General features: G+C 37.7%; 1 protein-coding gene across 6 annotated transcripts in view; it reads left to right on the top strand.

Annotated features, from left to right (window-relative positions):
• The first annotated feature begins 1,030 nt into the window (after positions 1 to 1,030).
• Positions 1,031 to 21,765, top strand: part of COL19A1 (collagen type XIX alpha 1 chain) — a 190,276-nt gene continuing 169,541 nt past the window's right edge. For 5 of the 6 annotated variants that reach the window (XM_027697963.1, XM_027697971.1, XM_027697943.1 and 2 more), the window contains exons 1-4: positions 1,031 to 1,119; positions 3,254 to 3,383; positions 11,862 to 11,936; positions 12,415 to 12,514. In XM_027697963.1, coding sequence (XP_027553764.1) covers positions 3,290 to 3,383; positions 11,862 to 11,936; positions 12,415 to 12,514 — 269 coding nt within the window. In that variant the 5' untranslated portion in view covers positions 1,031 to 1,119; positions 3,254 to 3,289. Of the gene's footprint in view, positions 1,120 to 2,252; positions 2,293 to 3,253; positions 3,384 to 11,861; positions 11,937 to 12,414; positions 12,515 to 21,765 lie in introns of those variants that run through there. The other variant, XM_027697953.1, reaches the window with a different exon arrangement.

Below are 21,765 nucleotides of genomic sequence, written 5' to 3'. Positions count from 1 at the left end.
AATTCAAACCAGAAAGATAATTATGTCTTTCCATGTGATTTGTTGGTTATCCTGGCTAGCTATCTCAATTGAAATGAGGAAACACTTTCCGAAATCTGGTGGGTGTGTGGGAGGATTTGGGATATGGGGTTTGGGAGTGGAAAAAAGTTTATCCTATGAGTTTTCTGACCTGAAGACCAGTTGGCTAAATTGATGTTAAGCTGATAAATTTTCATATGACCATCTTCAATTTTTTTCCCCTGTCAGAACAATTCTACTAGAAAAAGCTAAAATATGTCTTGGATATGTATAAATGAGATATGTTTAATTAAAGCCCTACTCTCTGTCTTCTGTGTATCTATTTCTAGTCATTCTACTTCTCTCCGTCCTTCTATCTGGTTTACATCTTTAAAATGCAATACAGAAAACTACCACAAGCACACTTGGAGAACCTGACAAAAGTGCAGTTTGGCACATTCAGATAAGAGCCAGTGGCAGCGCTCAGTCTCACCATTTCATCACAGACAGATGATATTACAAGTGCAAGAACATTCAGGTTTGTAAATTATAGATTTTTAAAAGGCAAAGCAAATGTCAGTAATTCGCTGAGCATTGCAGCATCAGTGCCATAAACAGGTGTACTCTCTTGGTTTCTTAAGTGGCTGATTTTTAAATTTATGACCAAGTATATAAAATTAATGGTGTATGCTTACACTTGAAGGATAAAAGCTAGTTTCTTCCAGTGTGCTAATGCACATAATTGGTTCTTTACAACTAGAAACCAGATACTCTTTCATTCATGGATTCATCCCATGGCAGTCTAATTTATGAACTGTAGTGCACTATTTTTTTGGGGAGGTAGTGGGAAGAATTAAAAAACACCATTTCTTACATCGTTACCTGTCTTGGGATATACACGTGATTACGTAGAATCTGTGTCTGGGTGGCTGTTTGTCCTTTCTTGCAGAGTATTCTTGCTCACTGAGTGGGAGGGTCACACTATATGAGACTAATAAGGACAGAGCTGCATCCCCCTCTACCACTCTTTGGAGACTTACTCCAGCAACTCCTCAGCACTACAGCAGCTCTGTACAGGCATTTTCAGTGCTTCCGGGGGACAGAATAATATAAACATTAAAGGTAAGCAACTCATTATTTGTAGTCAATTCTCTAAACATATCACATGTGCACACACACACACATACTACACTATTCCTGGCTTGTTTTGTGGTGGTTTTGTTCGTGGGTTTTTGTTTTCCAAAATAACCATTTAAGTTTATCACTGCTAATATTAACTACGTTTTGTATAAACATGATGTACACTGTAAGTTTTTAATGCAGTGCATTCAGCCTATGCTATAGTATGCTTCTCATGACTGTGTAAATACATTGTATATGTTAGCCGGCGACTATAGGTATATGCTAAGACATGCTAATAGAAACAGCCCTATTAAATTAGCAGTAATTTACAAAACTGATTAAAGTGTTGCGAATTGCCGCAATTCTGATTGTGCATGTATTTACATTTAAAAACCTACCTATTAGTGTGTGCCCTTGTAATTAGCTCGCTTACCGGGTGGCCTGCACGCAGTTAGTGGAACACGCCGGTGAGTGAGCTGCGGCAGCGAGTGCCCTCCGAGGAGGGGGCACCGCGCCGCGCAGCAGCTGCGGGGCAGAGCCGGGGATGCCGAGGGGCGCGTCCCGCCGGGCTGGCACCAGCGCTGCCGACCCCGGCCCCCTCCCGCCCGCGGCGGCCCCTCACCTGCGGCCCCGTGCAGGTGCCGGCGGGACTCCGCCGCAGCGCCCGGCGGCACCGGGGCTCCCCAGCCCGCAGGCGCCGCCGGCCCGAGCGGGATCCTGGCTCCGCTCCGCCCCGGGGCCGCATAGGAAGCGTCGGCGGGCGCTGCCCCTCGCTCGGCTCGGCCCGGCCGGGCCGGCCGCTCCTGGCGCCGCAGGAGGGTCCGGGGAGACGGGGCGGGGGCGGCGGGGGGGCCCGACAGCGGGGCCGGGGGCGCGGAGCCGAGAGCTCAGAGAGCGGGCTCCGGCTGCGGGGCGGGGGCGCTGCTCGGGCTCCTCGCCCAGCCCCGCCGCCCAAGCTGCCCGCTTGCCTTCCCGCCTGGAAGTGCTGGACCTTCCCTCCGGCAAACCCAGCCCGATCCGAGAGAAATGAAGCTGCCGGCACTGCCGAGTTAAAATCTGAGCTGCCGAGGGCTCGGGTCGCTCCGCAGGCGCCCTGTGGGCTCCGGAGCGCCGGTTTGAGCGAGGGAGCGGAGCCTCCCGGAGCCCCCGGCGGGAGGGGACCCAAGCCCGGAGGTGCGGCGGCAGCGCGGGGCTGGCGATGCTGGTTGTAAGAGCCCTTCAAAAAACGAGTCCTCTGAAGCGGCGGCTCTAGTGAATTCCCGATGCCTGCTTGCAAAGCAGGTGCAGGAAATTAAATGATAATGTTATTTGAACATATATTGGCTTTGCTGCTGGTTGGGAGGCTGGAAAAGTTAATGATGGTGTAGTTGCTGTCAGTGCATGTGACTGACAGAATAGCTCTGATGATGAATAAGGTGCCCTGAGAAAATAATTATAAAAATTGCATCTTAGGTACGTGTTTTGCTTTTCTTACAGAAAATGTGATTAGAATAATACTTGCTATTTTCTGTGTGTCATTAAATCTACGTGTATATATGCATCGCGGTTGACTTAGAAGAAAAGCTGAACAATAAAAGATATGTTCTTGAAGCCAGACTGTAAATTTGTGAGATTTTAAGTGGCAATTAAATATAGGCTGCTTCTGTATTTTGCAAGGTAAAGAAACAGCATATTTTGGTTTCTGTTGTGCTTAAACTGAAACAACTGCATGTTGTTCTTTGTTCAATTTGAAGACTACTTCAGCAGCAGTAGTCTTCAAAGTCACTAGAAATGTCGTGACACCAAATAGTTTAGCTGATATATTGAAAATTGAAAAATAATTTGGGGAGAAATATAAAATTAGTAATTACTAATTAAATGGAAAATAAGGGCCTTTACAACTAATGTATCTGAGTTAGTATTTCTAAAGTGTTACTTTGAAGTTCAATGAACAACTAAAAAGGAGTATATTTGTAATTTATTTCTAAATTGATATAAGACTTTTTGTAACTCCTTAAGCAGATAAATTATACACTTGCATGTTGCTAGCAACTTTCTCTTCACAGTTAAGAAATTTTTGTTTGCAGTCTTCTGATGGAGTGAGGCGAAAAGAATAAGATGAAACTGTTCTAAAAATGCTTATTTTCTGTTTCAGATTTGTAGCTGATTGTTCATATGTGTCCAGGGAGAGATGAAGTACATCGGATCCTACATAATTTGGCTTTGTATGGCAGTCTTCCTCCTCCTTCCTGTTTCTACTTCTGTGGCTGTGAGTGACCAGACAGGTACTTCCACTTTTCTTGCCCATCACAGACCAAAGGCATAAATCTCAGTACTGAAAAATTTCTAACAGATAGCAAGAGCATATGGAAAATAAACAGTATAAGGAGATAAAATGATGCAAGATAATGTAAATCTTTTTTTGTAGAATGTCCTAGGTTAGAAGCAGTTTCAAAATAGCCTTTCTGCTTCCTGTGCTTGGAAGAATCGTGCTTGGAGGTAGTTGTAGATCCTAGGAGTTTTGTTTTGTCCTCTTTGTCTGTACCATACAAACCAAGATTATAAATCAAAGTTTGCGAAACTTTTGTGAACAAAGTCACGTGGCTTTATTATAGCAGACTAGTTATCACAGTGACCTAAACAATACTTCAAAGATCTGTATTTATCTGTATCTATCTTAGATAAAACCTTGTACATAATGGGGAAAAGGAATATAGTGCTATTTTCTAACTTAAAAGCTGTTACCCATGTTCTGCCAATTTTCTCATACTTCTTTGTTTTCTTCCTTCTCTGTCCACATGTTATCTAGTGTTCTCACTTAAACTCTACAGTAACTCTCCAGGGTGTGGTAAATTCTATCTTAAAGGCACATCATGTGTGCTTCTCACATGAGGAATGTCAGTTTTCTGGAATTGCTCAGCCTCCACACATACCTCAACTTTCTATAAATTTCTTACATTTACTGGCAAGAAGAACATGCTTATTGTTATTTAAATGAAGTACTTTTTTTTTTTCAAAAATTAACTTAACTTTTAGTGATGCCGTTTTTTCCAGAAATCTGATGAAAGATAATAGAAGCTATACATGCAGAAAAACTTTGAATCTCAATAGCACATTCAAAACTCAGGCCCAAGAAATTAAAAAAATCAGTGACTAGGATAATGATCCTTTTACTACTCCTGGAAACTGTAAGTGGTAATATTGAATAAATAATAAGTGTAATGTGTGGGCTCTCAGGTAAGAGTAATGCATTGTGAAGAGTCTGAATTTAAGTCAAAGATTTCTTTCCCTTATATTTTTAGGGCAGCAAGGCTAAGTGCTCTACTGATGAATTATTCTTAACCCCTGTGAGAGAACAAACATACATCATAACTGTAAAATCATTCCATTCAACTGTCTGAAAAAAGCAAAATAGGTTGTATTTTCTGTCATTGCCAGCTGGTTAGTTGCAGAAGGGAAGTTTTTAAAAGTGCTAAAATGGTGTGAGTGCAGAAGGTTCCCTAACAATATAAATGAATAAATGGAAACTTGAAAAATGTTAAAACAAAGTTCCAGGAAGAATTTTTTCTTTTCTTCTATATTCTTTTTTTTTTCCCCTAAAGAAAATATCTCTTAGTAAGTGTTGGACATATGTGACAGATTCACTGTATATTAGCAGTTCAATGTATCTGAACTCTGCATTACATTCTGTTAGAAGTTAGTGGCTAGGCAGCCAGCAGTGAAGTTGCAGTTTTCCTTAACCTGATTGTCACAAATGGATCAAATATGGGTCCAATTGAACCACTAGGAAGAAGAAGAGAGATTGAACTTCTCCCGTGAATAGCTGATGGTGTGCAATTGAGAGATGCTTCTGCAGTTTGTGGTGATACAGGCAGATGGTGAGGAATAACAAGTAGATAGCTGCCAGCTTGAGCAGCTCTGCCAACAGCAGGGAATAGGCTCAGAGTGAAGCCTTAAGTTGATAATGGGAAAGAGACTCTTCTAGAGTCTGTAGGTATGGTTACTGTCCAAAAAAGAAATGCAATTTGTAGACCACAAAGCAGGAGTTGAGAAAGAACAAACCCAGTAATGGAGCAGCAGTAGAACAGATACAAATCTTTCTGCAAACCTTTTGTTAAACTGACCTGCTCAGCTGACATGAATACTCTGTGTTGCAAAGTAGTCTTGCTACAGTTTGATAATTTATATGCAGATGAATCTGTTACAAATTGGAAATATGCTCACTTCAGGAAGAGAGGAATAGCTAACCTCTTTTTTTTTTTCTCCTCATATCTTGCATTAAGACACTCTAAGTCATTCTTTCTTGTGTGTTTGTTCTCTCCTATGCACCAATTCTGTTTGGATCAGCATCTGTCCCTCAGTATCCGCCTAGACGATCCTTCAACAACATATGCATAGCACTTATTTCTCACTGTGCTAATATGAAAGTCTTTCCAGCAAAGCAAATTTAGAGATGACCTGGGATTATTGTATTTACATCCTGAAATTTATCACCTGATCTACTCGATTCTAAAGGAATGGCTTTGAAATTCATGAAAAAGTGTGAATTAGAGTTAATTTGAGGGTGATGAGGGAAAGAAGTATGTTAGGGAAAGGATTAACTTGTGTGCACATGTAGGGGAGAGCTTTCTGAGCCGGCATGCCAAATATACTTATTCTTTGGGTCAATATTGTAATAAATAACTACCAGTACTGAAAAAAAGGTCAGTGTGACAGAGTATGCTGGATCTTCTCAGAGCAGTCCTCCTTAGGCTCTGAGTGTCCCAGTAACTGTTAGATTCACAGCAAGGATTTCTTTCAGTTCTTGCCTATCCAGATGCTTTGCTATGCTGAATGTTCATCAGAAGGAAACGCTTCTCATGACAGAATATAGCAACTCTGAGGGAGAGGGTTCAGGAGTTTTCCACAATCCTGTTTTTTATTTGACTTCAAGAATATTTTGTTCATGTTGTCAACTTATTGGGAATATTTGGGTTTTGAGAGTGGATATGAGCTCTTTCTGTAGTGACACATGAAGTTCTAATTTAATCATTCCAGAATGGTCTATATTAAGAATATTAATACTCTGTCTCATTCCCAGATCATTGCTTCTTTTTCAACTTTGTTTTACAATTACTGTTTTTAAAGTCACTTGCTAACCCATGAAAAATGTAGTATAAGCAAAGTCCTGAGACTGTCAGGCATGGTGAATTTCCATTGCCTTTTGACATGGAATGCATTGTGAAAAATATAGGCTCTAGATTATAATTTTGGATAGGCACTTTAGCTCAAATACAGAGTGGTTTCAAGTATGCAAATTTGTTCAGCTTTTTTGGTTTTAATGTTTTCAGTATGGCTAGATACTTCTCAAAATCAAGATAATGACTCTACAGTAACTCTCATATATTCATATTTCTGATATTCCCATCCAACCTGACCTTGAATGTTTCCAGGGATGGGGCATTTACCACCTCTCTAGGCAACCTATTCTAGTGTTTCACCCCCCTTATCGTGAAGCCTAGTCTTAACCTAACCTCTCTTCCCCCTTATCGTGAAGTCTAGTCTTAATCTAACCTCTCTTAGTTTAAAACTATTACCCTTTATTCTGTCACAACAGGCCCTGATAGAAAGTCTGTCCCCATCTTTCTTACATCTGTCCCCATCTTAAGTACTGAAAGGCTGCAGTAAGGTCACCCTGGAGCCTTCTCGTCTCAAGGCTGAACGACCCCAACTCTCTTGCCCTGTCTTCACAGGAGAGGTGCTCCAGCCCTCTGATCATTTTTATGGCCTTCCTTTGCGTCTGCTCCAGCAGGTCCATGTCGTTCTTATGTTGGGGCCACAGAACTGAATGCAGTCCTCCAGGTGTGGGGGGGTGTCTCATAAGAGCTGAGGGGGAGAATCCCCTTCCTTGGCCTGCTGGCCATGCTTCTTTTGATGCAGCCCAGAACGCGATTGGCTTTCTTGACTATGAGCACACACTGTCAGTTCATCTTCAGCTTTTCATTCACAAGTATTCTCAAAGCCTCCCTGTCATGACTGCTCTCAATCACTTCATCCCACAGCCTGTTTTGATACTGGGCATTGCCCTGACCCATTGTGCAGCACCTTGCACTTGACCTTGTTGAACCTCCTGAGATTTCCAAGGGCCCACTTGTTGAGCTTCTCCAGGTCCCTCTGGATGACATCCTGTCCTTCAGGTGTGTCAACTGCATCACTCAGCTTGGTGTAATCTGCAAACTTGATGAGGGTGCACTGGATCCCACTATGTCATTGATGAAGACATTAAATAACACTCGTCCCAATACAGACCCCTGAGGGACACCATTTGTTACTGATGTCCATCTGGACATTGAGCAGTTGACCACTATCCTCTGGATGCGACTGTCCAACCAGTTCTTCATCCACCAAGCAGTCCACAAATCAAATCCCTATCTCTCCAATTTAGAGATGTTGTAGGGACTATGTCAAAGGCCCTGCAGAAGTCCAGATGACATGCATAGCTCTTCCCTTATCCACAGATGTAGTCACTCTACTGTAGAAAGCCACTAGGTTGGTCTTGAAGACTAGCCCTTGGTGAAGCCATGCTGGCTGTCTCAAATAATATGAAGTCCTGTTTTTCGCTACCTACTCTTCCTTATGGGAGAACAGAGTTTCCCAGGGTCTAGTATGAGTGTCCTAACCCTTGAACTCCATTAGTTGGGATTTCTTAATTCTGTCTGCCAAAGCTCTTTGTTACTTTCATAACCATATTAATAGTTATCAGACTTAAGTACTTTATCATGTCTCCGTCATTCTTTTTCCCACCCTTGTCTTAAATAACACATATGTTGTAATGTAACATGATCTTGTTTACAGAGTAAAAAAGGAGTAAAATAAGAATTCACGTCTCATTTCCTGGTGCCTCTATACTTGAAGCTACAGGTATGTAGGATTTCTGAATTCTTGACCTTATTTGAAAGCAGGTCAGCTGAGTCTGGTTAACTTTAGTCCACCTTTGGGGTGGACTCATTGGATGTTGTTGCTGATATTTGCAAATGTGTTGCAAACTCTGAAGAGGTTCCCTATGTCTATATATTTATGAAGCTTTATCCAGTAAGAGTGTGAGACAAATCTTGGCTAATATGTGTTTGTGTCTGAAGCTTGAGTCAACATAGGATGATGGGATATTAGGGCTTTGCTGTTCGGCCACATTCATTAGGCTCATCATGCTTACTGATGGAAACTTGAGTGCCCTTGCAATGTGCATTTCAGTAGTGTTAGATCGCAGCTGAAAACTTCAGCTGAACATAAAGTTTAATTATAAAGTAGCATGTAGGTACTTGCAAAGTGAATCTAGCCATTACAGGTTACATTTGATCTGGAGAAGCCAAGAGTGCTTATTGGAAGTTACGGTTCATAATCAGGAAGTGCACACAAGAGATGTCTTTAAGAGAGACTGAAGCATGCCCCAGAGTTCCTCTGTCCTCGTTTGCTTGGAATGGAAAGCTGAGCATGGTGCTTAGATGGAAGTTGCAGTGTGCTTCAACAGGTGTCCTGATTATTCCAGGAATTAAGAACATGTCATTGCATGTTGCAGCAGATATGTTTAGATAGAATGCCCTTTTTTTTTTGTTTTTCATAATTCGATTAGAAAACAAACAAAAAATTCTTACTATCATTTTACTGGAAAGACAGAAGATCAGGGGTCTGTGATGTATCTGCTTGGTCCGCATAAATACATATTTTCAAAATGATCAGGTTGATTTTATATTAATAGACTCATATGTAGAACTCATTGATTTATAAATATCAAGGTCTAATTTGTCTTATGGATAGGTGAACTCGTTAATTTATAGATAAGTTAGCTTGACCTTTGATATCACTGGTTTAATATGAAATTTTTAGTTCAGTCCACACAGGCGCAGTTTTATCATGTGCAGAGTAATCTAGTGTATAAATGTAAGCTCGTTCTTTTTACTATTTCATTAATTTTATAATAATGTATTCTAACAGGGCAGATAGGTTCATGGTTTCCATATCTGGATTAGCGGTAAGGGTTTGCCTGTTTCTTTTCCTTTCCTGAGTATCTTCATATAGACAGTCTCATTCAGCTACCCACAGGTTGAATGGGCAAACTGTGTTTTGTCTTGGGCTAAAGAAAATTTAAGGGCCTTCCAGCAGTACTAAAAATTGTGGAAGAGATTAACTGTACAAGCTGTAGCTTAGAAAGAATTTTCATCAATCTATAGCAATGAAAGTTGTCAGTCTTGGTATGGAGAGGGTTTAGTCTTATTATTTGAGAGTTTTGCCTTAGCCCTCTGGTAAAAAGAACAACATTGGACTAAAGGAGTACATCAACAGTATGAGATAGAAGATTCATAGTAACACTTTCAGTTCTTTGGGGGATATGGAATATAACCAAATATCTAACGCTTAAATGGCCTGTCTATGCTGTGACTGTTATGCCACTGATAAAAATAGGTCCACAGTCTGTGGCATGTGAGGAATCATTGCTATCATCTGAAGAACACAAAAATTAAGGCTTGAGTCTTTATTTGGGCTTGGAAGAAAGGGGCTGTGGGGAATAAGCTAAAAATTCCTAGTCTTTCACACTAAATCCTCATGTAAGTCAGTGCTGAAAAAAAACAAAGCACACTTGTGTCCCAGGTTCTCTAGAGATTACTACATCAGTTGAGGGTAAAATCAGCAGTAAGTAATATCTGTCTGCTCTTATTTAAGTACTGTCAAGAATTTAACCAAAAAGGGAATTTGCCCTGTAGTCTTTATCTATGTATTGAAAAAAACTGTGGTTAGAAAACATGTAGATGTAAGAAAAATGTCTGTCTGACGTGCTATTGTAGCTTCAGTTAAAAATGGCTTCCTTTACACCAACATATTTGTTAGAGCTATATTTACATAAATCTACCATAACTGCATTCCTTGTTTTAGAGTGGCAGTATATAGAAGTCTATAGTTTAATAATCTTTAGATGTGATTGACGATTGAGGTTTGTAGACTAAAGGGTATCTAAGGTGAACCTGTTTCTGTCCCATACTGTGTGTATATATCAAATGGTGTATTGAAATTGCTATATTACTATGTAAATCCAGTGAATGCTTTTCACACTACATAAAATTCCCTGCAAACCAAGAATGGTGAAAGATTAAATTTCAGAGATTTCAACATGAATATTCATTACAATTCTGCATCCTTTATAGGGAAAGGGATTTTATGTTTTTTAATTCATATGCTTTATTTAATTCATTGTGAAACTATATCTATCAGTATAGGAAAAATCATGTATATACCTGTATTTATGTACCTATTTGAAGGAAAGAAAGAATTTATTCCCTAGAAGTAAACTAATTTTTCTGTGATGTTATTTGTAATTGTAGATTGTTACTTGTAATTGTAATTGTAGATGTGAAGGACATGGAACTTAATGAATCTTACAAAAAAAAAGTGTCACCCAGTTTGTTCTTTAAACAATGACATAGCTTTCATTAACCATATTATCAGGAGGTGTCCTTATGTCTTTATTATATAATCTAGTTTCACTTTTACTAGTTATTTCCAATTAGCTCTTCTTAATCCAGACCAAATAATGAAATATATTTAATAGCACTCAAGAGTTTTGAAGGATACTATGCTTTCTACATAACTACAGAGTGAATGACAAATATCATGCTTTAAGATTACAAATACAGCTATTTTGAATGCCAGTGGTTGTCTGGATGCTGTTTTGAAACATTTAAATATAGATTATTTTCAAGTTAATGGTAGGGCACTCCTTACTCTTTTCATTGAACTGACACTTGAGAAAGCATCTCGACCTTCGCTGTTCAGCAACTTCAGATATACCTTAGACATCTTTTTAGTTTCATTAGCTCACAGAGCTCTGTGCTTGATAAGCTCATAGGCCAAATATCATTACTTGTCATCATTCATTTGCTGGTTTTATTAGGATTTAGCAGGACTCTTAGCAAAACTTGTTAAAGAGCGAGCCCTATTTCTTACCTATGCACCAAAACCTGACATTTCTCTCTATTTGCTTCTTAAAAGTGGGCATTCCTATGTCTTTGTTAAAAAAAATTAAGAACTAAGATATTGTATATTAGTAATACAGTTTTTCATCTAAGCATTCCATTAGATTTAACCTCAGATTTTACCATGTTCCACAATTTAGAATATTCTGCTTGCTTACCAAAATACTTTGGTTCAGATTTACTCTCCTAGATAATTTTCAACCATTTTTTTTTAAATATAAGTACTGTTGGCATTGTTTGTTACAGTATATGATTATAGCCTTGTTAATCCATATTTTGAAATTACTTACTGTTCCCTGAATTAACAGTAGATTATTTTCATAGTAGTCAAGCATCTATGCTTTATTTTTTCATGTTCATTAATGGGGGAAAAAGATTTTCTAATACTATAGCCAGAAATTCAAAAAGAACTTAGAACAGATGTTATTGCTTTATAGAGTGTTGTAGACGGAAACGGCATGGTAACAGTTTAGTGTTTTTCTTCTGGTTGTATTGTTCATATGAACTTTAATCAGAAGCAGCTGAATTAAAATGAGATAAAACTTGCATCTGCTTATATTCCTGTAAGTGTAGTATAGAATCTGAAATATCATTGCTCCTATTTAGATGTTGTAATTTGTTTTATAGCTGCTTTTCATATCCTGAAGAAACAAAAAGAAGCATTCCTGTTAATATCACTGTCATGATAGTTTGTTACGATTAGTTTTAGTTTGAAAGCATTTTTTGATGTGTTCTGTTTTAAACTGTGTTCTCTTGAAGGTGCTGTGTGTCCTTTAATGAAAAGAGTTGTCCATCATCTCAAACAAATCAACAGAGACAGTCGTGGTGTTTCAGGTAAATGATTGAGCTAGTGTCTATATTAATTGGCTAGTAGTGGATGTAATCATAGTCTGACTGAAACTGGCTTTAAAATTGAAAAGACAGGACAGAATGCCTCCCCCAGGCTCCAAAAGCTGCTGCTGTTGTTAGGAAAGTGGGATTAAAATCAGAATATGTTGTTCTTGGGAAGCATTGGTTCAAGTTCGGCAGCCACACTGATTTCCATAGTTTTTCCCAATCAGTTCTTATCAGTTCAGATGATAAAAGGAAATAACAAATGCATTTCTCAGGTAGCAAAGTCATCAATCAAGTGAATTTTGCATGAATAGTTTTGTTAAAATGGATATTGAAATTTTCTCTGTCTTCAAGTATTGGTTTTCGAAATAGCTTGTCAGTCTGTATTCCAGAAAGTCACCAAGCATGCTAAAAGTCAGTATTTACTTCTGGGTTTTAAATCCCATTAAATGGTATCATATTGTGTCATATTTTACAGGATTTGATCTGGCAGAAAGCTTTTCTTTGAGGCAAACACCTTGTGGAGGGGAAAAGATCTGTTTTAAACTGGGAAGTGCACCTCTCATTAGAGATACAAGGTAAGTAAGATACTACTTTAATCCTTAGTGACAGAGTTCAGACCCAATGCTACTAATTAACTGAATTAGCTAATTAACTGAATAACTTAGCAGTGTATTCAAAGGACAGAACAGAAAGCAGTACATCTTGTTTTCAGGCATTTTGATCTGTAACAGGTTTTTTTTCTGTGGGAAGCATTTTGATTTTGGTGTGTTTTTCTTTTGGAATCTGGAAGTATCTAAGTAGTAAGTTAATTGTGAATATCACTTTCTCAAATCATGATTTTGATACTGAAACTCTATTGTTAATACATAAATATTTATAAAACAAAGGAAACAAATAACTTTCATGGTATGACAAGAAGTATGCTAATCTTCCCTCAGTGAAGTTGGCTGTCCTCTTGCTCATAACTGCTGGCAGGATTAAAAAGACAGTGTCACCATTTCCTTGAATGTTATTTTTTTTTCCTGGAATTGACATATTGCCTTTGAGCAGCAATAGAATGGTGGGTATTCATTGTAGAGGAGAAAGTAGGCAATATCCTATTCTGACATAGGGTGAGAGGAAAGGCAGAGACTGCATAAAAAGTCAAAAGGAAGGTGAAAGAGAGTAAGGCACAATGGGATTGAATGGATTTAAGTTTGCTCAGGGACAAGGAAATGCCAAGAAGCAGTTAGGAATGTAGTTTCAGGTTCCCTGTACTCAGTGGAGCTCATCTCAGAGCTTCTTGGTTGTGTTGTGCTCTGAGTCATGGGACTGTGGTTTCTGTACAGCGTGTTCCTGTGATGATGAGGGAAGCAACTGTATTCCCATGTCTTGATGTTGGGTATTTTCTGTTGCAAGAGGTCTGGCTCCAGCTTGCCTAGTTAAAAAATACACCTGGCTCTCGGATTTCCCCTTTTCTTGGATCCTGGGCATGGCAAAGACGGACTGTGGGTAGCATGAGGCCAGGGAGGAGGAGGAAGAGAGGAATTGGAGGCACCCAGACACAAAACAAAATGATCTTTGGGAGAGGAGCATGATGAAAGAAAGAGAAGCTAAATATCCTAAAGTCCTAGATAGATTCCAAGTTTTTCTGACTTACTAGGTACTGTAAGTGCTAAATGGTTATGCTTTTGTAGTTTTGCAAAGTTAAACTAATCATTGTCTTTTTTTTAAATACCACAGACATTAGCTATTAAAGAAAAAATTACTAGGTAAAATTACTTGACACAGGGAGTGCTCTTCTTTTATTAGGACCTTACCAATATTATCCATATTGTCTTTAGAAAAGGAGCAGAAGAAATTAGGTACCACTCATAAAATCTTTACTAAAAATATAAGTTTGTTAGTAAGAAAATTTCTTTTGAAAACTCATTCTTAATTTTTCAGATTTTTACAGATTTTTTTTTTCAATGAATGAGATTTTAAGGGAAACATGAGACTACACAAGAGTAGAAAATCAAGGAAATAACAAAAACTGTGGAGCAATTTCCCTTTACGAATAAGAAGCTAAGTAGTGCTAAGAAATGCGTGTTGCAAGCTGACTTTATTTTGAAACAGTAAACAAATCAGTGGCAAAAATGGAGCAGACAGGAACTATAAATTAAAAAAGAGTGGATTATTTAAAATTAATATTACTTTGAGGTAAAATTAATGATTTGAAGTATTGATTTCTAAGAATTTCTAAGTGTTTTTGGAAGTAGTCTGAGAGGAGGTAATGTTGAGGATAAAAAAATGTAAGATTTTTTTCCCAGATTCTATTAGTAGGCCTGAATACTAATGTCTGTGTTTTATTTTCCTCTTTTAAAAGCAGTTTATTAGTGAAGGTAATGAAAATGGGGAATTCACACCATGGGTGATAGCTGTGACTTTACAAATGTTAACTCTTAGGGAAGTTAATACTTTGCTGAGTATTAAGTTAATACTTGAGAAAGTTGCAATTTTTTTTTAAATTTTTTTTTTAAACTTTATGGAAGAGGAGAGAAATCAAAACTCTTTCTTCATGTATTTTATCTCTTTCCTGTATTTTATCAGCTTTTTGAAAGGAGTCAAAAATTGCTAGTTTTTCTTTATTGTCAGTGTAACTTGGGCAGGGGCTAAAGAATGTCAGTGAAGGGTGAACCTGGATGGCAGGTGGTTTGGCTTTAATTGTCTCGGTTCTCCTGTTCCTCTCCTTCCCTGTTGTTGTCTTCCATGTGTCCACATTAAGGAAAAACTAAAGGGAAAATCTTTCCCTTTCCCCTAAAAATATGCATATCTAATGGATAAAAAGTTTAGCTGGATGAGGCAACTGACATGATTGTTAATAAAATAAGCATATCCATGTTAATGTATAAATATAGTTAGGCTGAAAATTAATATCTCGTTATTGATGATAATAAGGTACAAGATAAGATTTTCAGTCCACTTGTTGTCGAATTAAGTAGTACCTCTTACATATATCTTCCTGAACAATAGAAGGATTCAAAGTATTTTCAATAACATTCAAGCACTGAAAAATTTCTGTTAAATCCTAGTGTTTCATGGCCATAGTCTCGCTCATGCTTTTTTAACCTTTTTCACAGAAATGCATGTCATTAAAAGTAAATTCTATTCTTGATTCATGCAGTTTGTTAAATATATAATGACTTTCTGTTGTTGCAATTACACTTTGAACAATTGCTTTTAAAATTTTTACTTGAAGTTTGTTTTTTTTTAAACTCTTCTGTACTTCTGTGATTTTTAAAAATAAGAGCAGAGGAAAGTCAGGAGCATGAAGTCAGGTTTTGACATGGTAGAGTTACAATGAAGGATAGTCAGGAACTTGGGTATCTGTCATCATAACCTTATAATTTACTTTATCTCAGTTACTCATATACAATATCTTTTAATTATTTTTTTAAAAAATCTACTTCTCTTACATTATATCAGGTTATGTGGTTCCAGACACTGCGTGTTATTAGGTGCACACAAGTTTTCAGGATTGTTCTCCCTCAGAAAATATTTTAGTAGACGTGGTGAGCAGTAAGAAGCAGAACAGTGTTTGTTATCCATCCTGCAGGAAATTGAGAGTATCTGATTAAGCTGACTAGCAAGTATCAAGTAACTTGGCACATCTCCTCTTGCATTTCATTCGTTCAGTCGTAGTGTGGGTAATAGAAAGCTATGCTGTGCCATTTTTCTTCTGTGATGCCATTTTGGTTTTTTTCAATGGACCTGGAATAGCGTTACACCTATTTATATGTTGTAAATAATTTACAATGCTCTGTCAGCTTGGGAAATTGATTACATTTATTTATGCTGGATTTTAGTTATAGGTCTTTGTCTCTTTCTGTGATAGAGTTCTGTACATATTTTATTTTGTGATAGGAGATGGATAGCTTTACTTATGTTCCATGTAAGTGACTGTTAAATATTAATGTAACTCCAGTAATATTTTCTGGATTAAAGAGTGATTTGAAAAGTAAAATACTGTGACTTAATTATTGCAGTGCTTACGTGGACTTTAATAGAAGTTATCCCTGAGGAAAGTAGTGTAACTGAGCCTTTGAATCGTAAAGAAATTCACAGGAAAATACTGTTATGCAGACAGTCTAATTATATAGTCATAATCACACCATAGAATCATAGAATAATCATAATTTTATAACGTTTTACTTTATTTCAACAAATAAATTATAGGGTCATATTTTTTTCTCCAGAGTTTAACATGTACTGCGTATATAGTATGTTCCAGTGTGGTATAGATTTTTCTGACAAAAGCAGCACAGGCCTCTGTGCTGATAGCAGCTCCATTAGGTCTGCCAGCAATATTCAGTACTTCTGGACATGAAGCCTTTTAGGCTCATCTTTGTTCTTCACTTGCCTTAGATAGCACTATGAAGAATTAATTTCACTGTCTTTTGCTAGAGATGCATGAGATGTCAGTTGCTGCTCATTCTCACTTTTCTGGGTTGCTGGTGGGCCATTTTTTTCCTCTTCTGAAAGCGTCAATAAAGGAGATAATAAGTTGATTTTGTCTGAAGCTCTGAAGTTTTTGAAATGGATGTTAATGATTAGCAAATCTTCATGGCACTGTCACAGCTTTCTTATTTTGTAGTTTGTTTGGCTTGACAAACCATATTAATTTACTGAGGAGATTATCATAGCTGGCTGTTAAATGATCTGAGTTACAGCACTTGGGATCACTCTCACGAATCATTTAGGAATTCCTCCCCTTTCATTGGAAGATACTACAAAAGAGCTTGGATTTTGACTGTATTTGGACTACTGAGCTCCACCAGCAATGTTGTCATTCACTGCTGCCAGAAGAGCTGTGGTCTGGCCCATATTTCAGGGAAAGTGTTTCACCTCTTTGTGATGTCTAGTTACTGGAGGCAGAAATACTGTTCCCATTTGTCTCAGTAAATTCCAGGCTGGAGGATTGTTTCTGCTAAGAACAGAAAATCATGATGAAAGAATATGGGGGTTTCTGTTTGTTTTTAGTGCTAACCTTTTTAATCACAAAAAAATTTGGAGGGAATTCCATTTTGTAAGCACAGCTGGCATGAAGTGAGGCAGTTTCTGTGCTCCCTGTTAGAAGCCTTTTCATGATTAGCAGTATGCTTTCCCAAAGGCACCTATCTCTAGGTGGCTTTGCAACTATTTACTTTGCTGTATGTTCTCTGGCTGTATCTGCTGAGACCTCTCTCTTCACCAAACTAAAAAAACAAGTTCCTTTCATATGACTTCAGCTGTCAGTGAAGGTCCTCATGGGCATGATTTTTTATTAATTTTGCACATGGCATGTGTTTTGGGCAGCAGAGTCAGGTTTAACAGTCTTCTTGAAAAATATTTTGTAAGATATATTTTTCTTAAATATAGTATAGAACAGATAGATGTGAAAATCACCAGTTTCCAAAAGATTTCATCAAAAACTTTTAAAACATCATCTGAAAATGGCAATGGGTTGTTACCCCTATTTGGAGGCAGTAGTTGAAATTATTCAAACCAGCTTTTATGTGCGCTTACACAAAATCCTGCTAGCCCTTGCTCTATTAAAAGATGGTTATGTAAGAAACCACCTTTCCTTTACTGTATCGTGTATTTATTTGAGATCTTTTGAGCAGTTGGAGCCAACACTGCCAAGACTGAAATGTCTGGTATTTTGGTTGCAGGGTATTTTCAAGAAAAGGGCCTTGTTTTTGGAATTTGCTTCCTGAGTGTGGGAGCCTGAATGTAGTAAAAATCCTGTTGGTTTTTTCAGGTCTTTCACAGCAGTGGATCAGAAACTGTAGTGATTTAGTCTTTTTTTCCCAATTCTTGTTGAAAGGTACTGAAATAGTGTACTTTGTGTTTATTTCCAGAAACTTGAAAACTTACTGTATTTTATAAATTGAAAAGAAGGAAAATACAGTGATTACTGTTGAAAGAGCAAATTGGTGTTGTACCTACCATTTAAATACCAATTATTTAATTTCATAACTAAGGAGAAAACTGTGGCCTCTTACCATGAAAAATGGCAGAACAATGCTTCTTTTAAAGAATAAACACATGTGAATGTTTTTGTGCATATTTGGGCTTATTTCTACCTCATAATTTAAAAAGAAATACACTAAGTTCTTTTCATAAAATTAAAAATTAAGGTATTAAGGGATTATAGTTTCTATATTGAGCTTGAATCATCCTATAATTTAACATGCAATTTACTCTGCAGAAATAATTGGGAAAGCAAAGGTAAAGACAGACAGGTGGCAGAGGGGAGGAGTACGTGTGCAAATGCCTGGTACTTACATTAAAAGCAGGCTGTGAGGGAACAGAGAGTTAGAAAATATATTTTAATTATGCCACTGACTGTAACAAATTGGAATTCTTTGATCTGTAGTGTGTTCCCCCAACAGTGCAGTGCTTAGTGGGGCAGTGTTGTACCAGTTGAATTGGTAAGACAGTGTTGGATGAAGCAGACTGTTTCTTTTCCTTTTTCCCCCAGTGATGATGTTCTTGTAAAGCACTTGCAGATAAAGGGAAGGGGCTTTTGGGAGATGTGTATTTTAAGGACACTTGTCCACAAGAGTGTGGAGGAGACCAGGAGTGATTCTGTAGATCCCTATGTGCCTAATAGTTCAAGATGAAACTTAAGGCAGCATTAAGCAAATCACAGAAGCACCAAAAGAAAAAATAGTAAAGGCAGTTTACTTTTCTAATATAAAAACCTTTCCTTGTGGAAAACATGTATTTCATTGTTATTTTTGTCATTCTGCCTTTGTTTTAAGGGAAAAGTCTGTCCAGTCTGAATTATTATTTGGAAGAAAATAAAATTAGGAGCTCGTTTTCATAGTGCTCAGCTCCAGCTCTCAGCCTCATCTCACTTTCTCCACATAAGCATCAACCTCTGTGGTCAGCGAGGCTGATCCCTGTGGCTGTGTAGTCTCCAGCAATCACAGCTGATAAGGAGCAAGATAGCGCTGCCAGGGCTGGGACCAGCCTGACCTTAGCTTAAACAAACCCTGAAATTGTACCTTCAGTTTTTAATGGTTTAACCTGCCCTGTGGAAAACAGTACCAGTGTTCTGATTAAAACAACGGCATCTGCAGTATCTAAGCAATTTCACTTCTGCTATATATTCCTGTAGGGAATTCCTTTCTATTTTTATCTGATATGGATGCCAAAACTATTTTTCCGTTTTCTTTTTGGATAAAATAACAAAATCTAAAACATATACTGTCATAGATACTGAAGTTGCTAGACAAAGTTATTGTGTTATTAGCTTTCTAGATTCAGCAGAAGCAATTTACCTGGATACTTCTCAACGACCTTTGAAAAAAATTGGACACAAATTCTGCCATAGGTTGTTCAATTTACCAGCTGAAGAGAGCCTTAAGTGATTCTAGCCTTTGGGGAACTTTCAGGAAAGTTTACATGTCTCCTACTCCCTGCCAAACATGCTGACTTCTAAAATCTTTGCAATGTTGTCTTGGTTTATCTTGGCCACTTTTTTGAAGCAAAAGTCTCTCAAAAGTGAGTGCAAGGACGACGCAGATATAAGTCCACAATGAAATCTGCGTTTGATAGTCTTAGAACAAAAGTACAGTTGCAAAATCAGTACAGTTGAAGATGCTTGGAAAACCAGAATAGCTATGGGTATATACAGCCATGGCATATGCAACCAGAATTCAGTGATATGTACTGGGCATAATGCATGCAGCTGAGGATAGACTGTAGCCCCATTATCTTGTAGGATAAAGTTAGAGACTGAAAGATCATTTATCAGTTTTGCTGATTGAGCTGAGAGAATTCAAGTGTCTTTATAAAATGCATATAATTTCTCTAGCTGAAGCAATGGTGCCATGTTCTTCAAAAGTCATTTATCAACAGACTGTGAAAAAAATCCCAAACTACCCTGTAATAAATCATGCCTTTCCTTTTCTGGCTTTTGTGATTTAACACTCTATGAAAGCTAGTTTGCTTTAGCTATGCTGTCAGGCATTTCTCCTCTTAACTAAAGTTGTACCTACAAAAAGATTGTTTGTGCTGATACATCTGTGTTTATACCAGAGCTTTGTTGTTTAAACATGTCATAGAGATATCATGCCCTTCCTCCACCTTGCCTCTGAGTTTTTATATTTTATGTCTAAAAATAGTTCATGATCTGTCTCACAGTGAAACTGTCTAGTGTTTTTTCTTCATTACACTGATTTTCATTTATTTTCAGTTGGCTCTGAGAGATTTTTGGCCTCTAGCATTTCTATGTGAGTCACTCTTTGCAGTTTTTATCATCATGCCATGAAATATTTTTTACTTAACGGTGATAAAGTGACAAATTTTTAAAAATACTTCTTTAATTTTGCTGGAACAGTACAGGCCATGCTATGGGTTTTTCACTTGGAGGTCTGTATATCAACTTGAGTTCAGTCATAACTGTATACAGTTTGCTGATTGCAGTCTTGTCTGTCTCAAGTCAATATTTTTTATGCCACAAACTCATTTATAAACTTGGAATGATGAAATAAACCTCAGCTTATAGAATGATCTGTAATCTCTAGAAACAAGTCTTGATGTACAGCTATTGGTGTATTAACAGAAACATGTGCAAGAGATAATGTTATTTTTGGATTTAGTCAGTGTGACTAGTTGCAGTATCTTAGAATTCTATTTTGAAATAATAAATCCTAAAAATACTCTGGGATTGAGCATGACAATACAGGCCTCGAATAACTTGTTCATAGTTCCTAATATGGCATTATGCTTTTAATGTTCAGGTGAAAATGAATGTATCTTTTATTTTGGGGATTAGACAGCTAATTATTAATACACCTGTAGTAGTAATGTTAAAGTCCTTGATGAACTTCAATTTACCTTTTTTACTCAGTTTTCTTTGTGAACTCTGCTGAGAGTTCTGCTTAGAAAATTTTTTTCACTGAAATGTTTGTAAAGCACTGGAACAGACTACTCAGGGGTGTGGTGGAATCACCATCCCTGGAAGTTTGCAAAGAAATTATGGATATGGCACTTGAGGACGTGTTTTATTGGTGACCATGGTGCTGGTGCTAGGTTGATGGTTGGACTTGATGATCTTAAAGGTCTTTTCCAGTCTTAATAATTCTGTGAACGTTTAGTAAGAAATGTGCATGCTCATAATGTATGGTGAACAGTGTTGATTCACTTGAATACTTTTGAATGCATATTTTGCTTTGGACCACTTCTGAGAAGTAACAATACAGACAGCATCATCAAGGTGCTGTAACTCCACGCACACTTTTTTCCCCCCTCTTATTGGATCTGTCTCTTAAGCAAGCGGTTCAGAATTCTAGATGACTGTCAGTTTAAATTAATCTGTGAAACTAAACAAAAAGTATAATAGTATTCACCAGGAGCATATACACTAACAGGAACTGATTGCCAAGACTTGGGGAGAAGAAGTGCCCTTTTAGGTCCAATTCTTGCACTCAGGACCCTTCATGGTGGATGCACTTACCTTGTAGTATAGTACATACAATTGCAGCATTAAATTATCTCCCTTGCTCAGGATTGATATCTAGAAGCAACTTGTACAGAATGAGTAGATAATGCTCACTCATTTTATAGATAAAGGTGGTATTTGGAAACAAGGGGTTTGGGGAGCTGAGTCTTCTATTGCAGTAGTTTTGGGGTTTTTTGGTTTGGTTTTTTTTTGTGGTTTGGTTTTTTTTGTTTGGTTTTTTTTTGTGGTTTGGTTTTTTTTGTGGTCTGTTTTTTTTGTGGTTTGGGTTTTTTTGTGGTTTGGGGTTTTTTTTTGTGGTTTGGGTTTTTTTGGGGTGGTTTGGTTTTTTGGGGTGGTTTGGTTTTTTGGGGT

Source organism: Neopelma chrysocephalum, unplaced genomic scaffold, assembly GCF_003984885.1.
Source record: "Neopelma chrysocephalum unplaced genomic scaffold, ASM398488v2 Primary Assembly neopelma1_23b, whole genome shotgun sequence".
NCBI lineage: Eukaryota > Metazoa > Chordata > Aves > Passeriformes > Pipridae > Neopelma > Neopelma chrysocephalum.
This window is presented reverse-complemented; position numbering and strand designations above follow the sequence as displayed.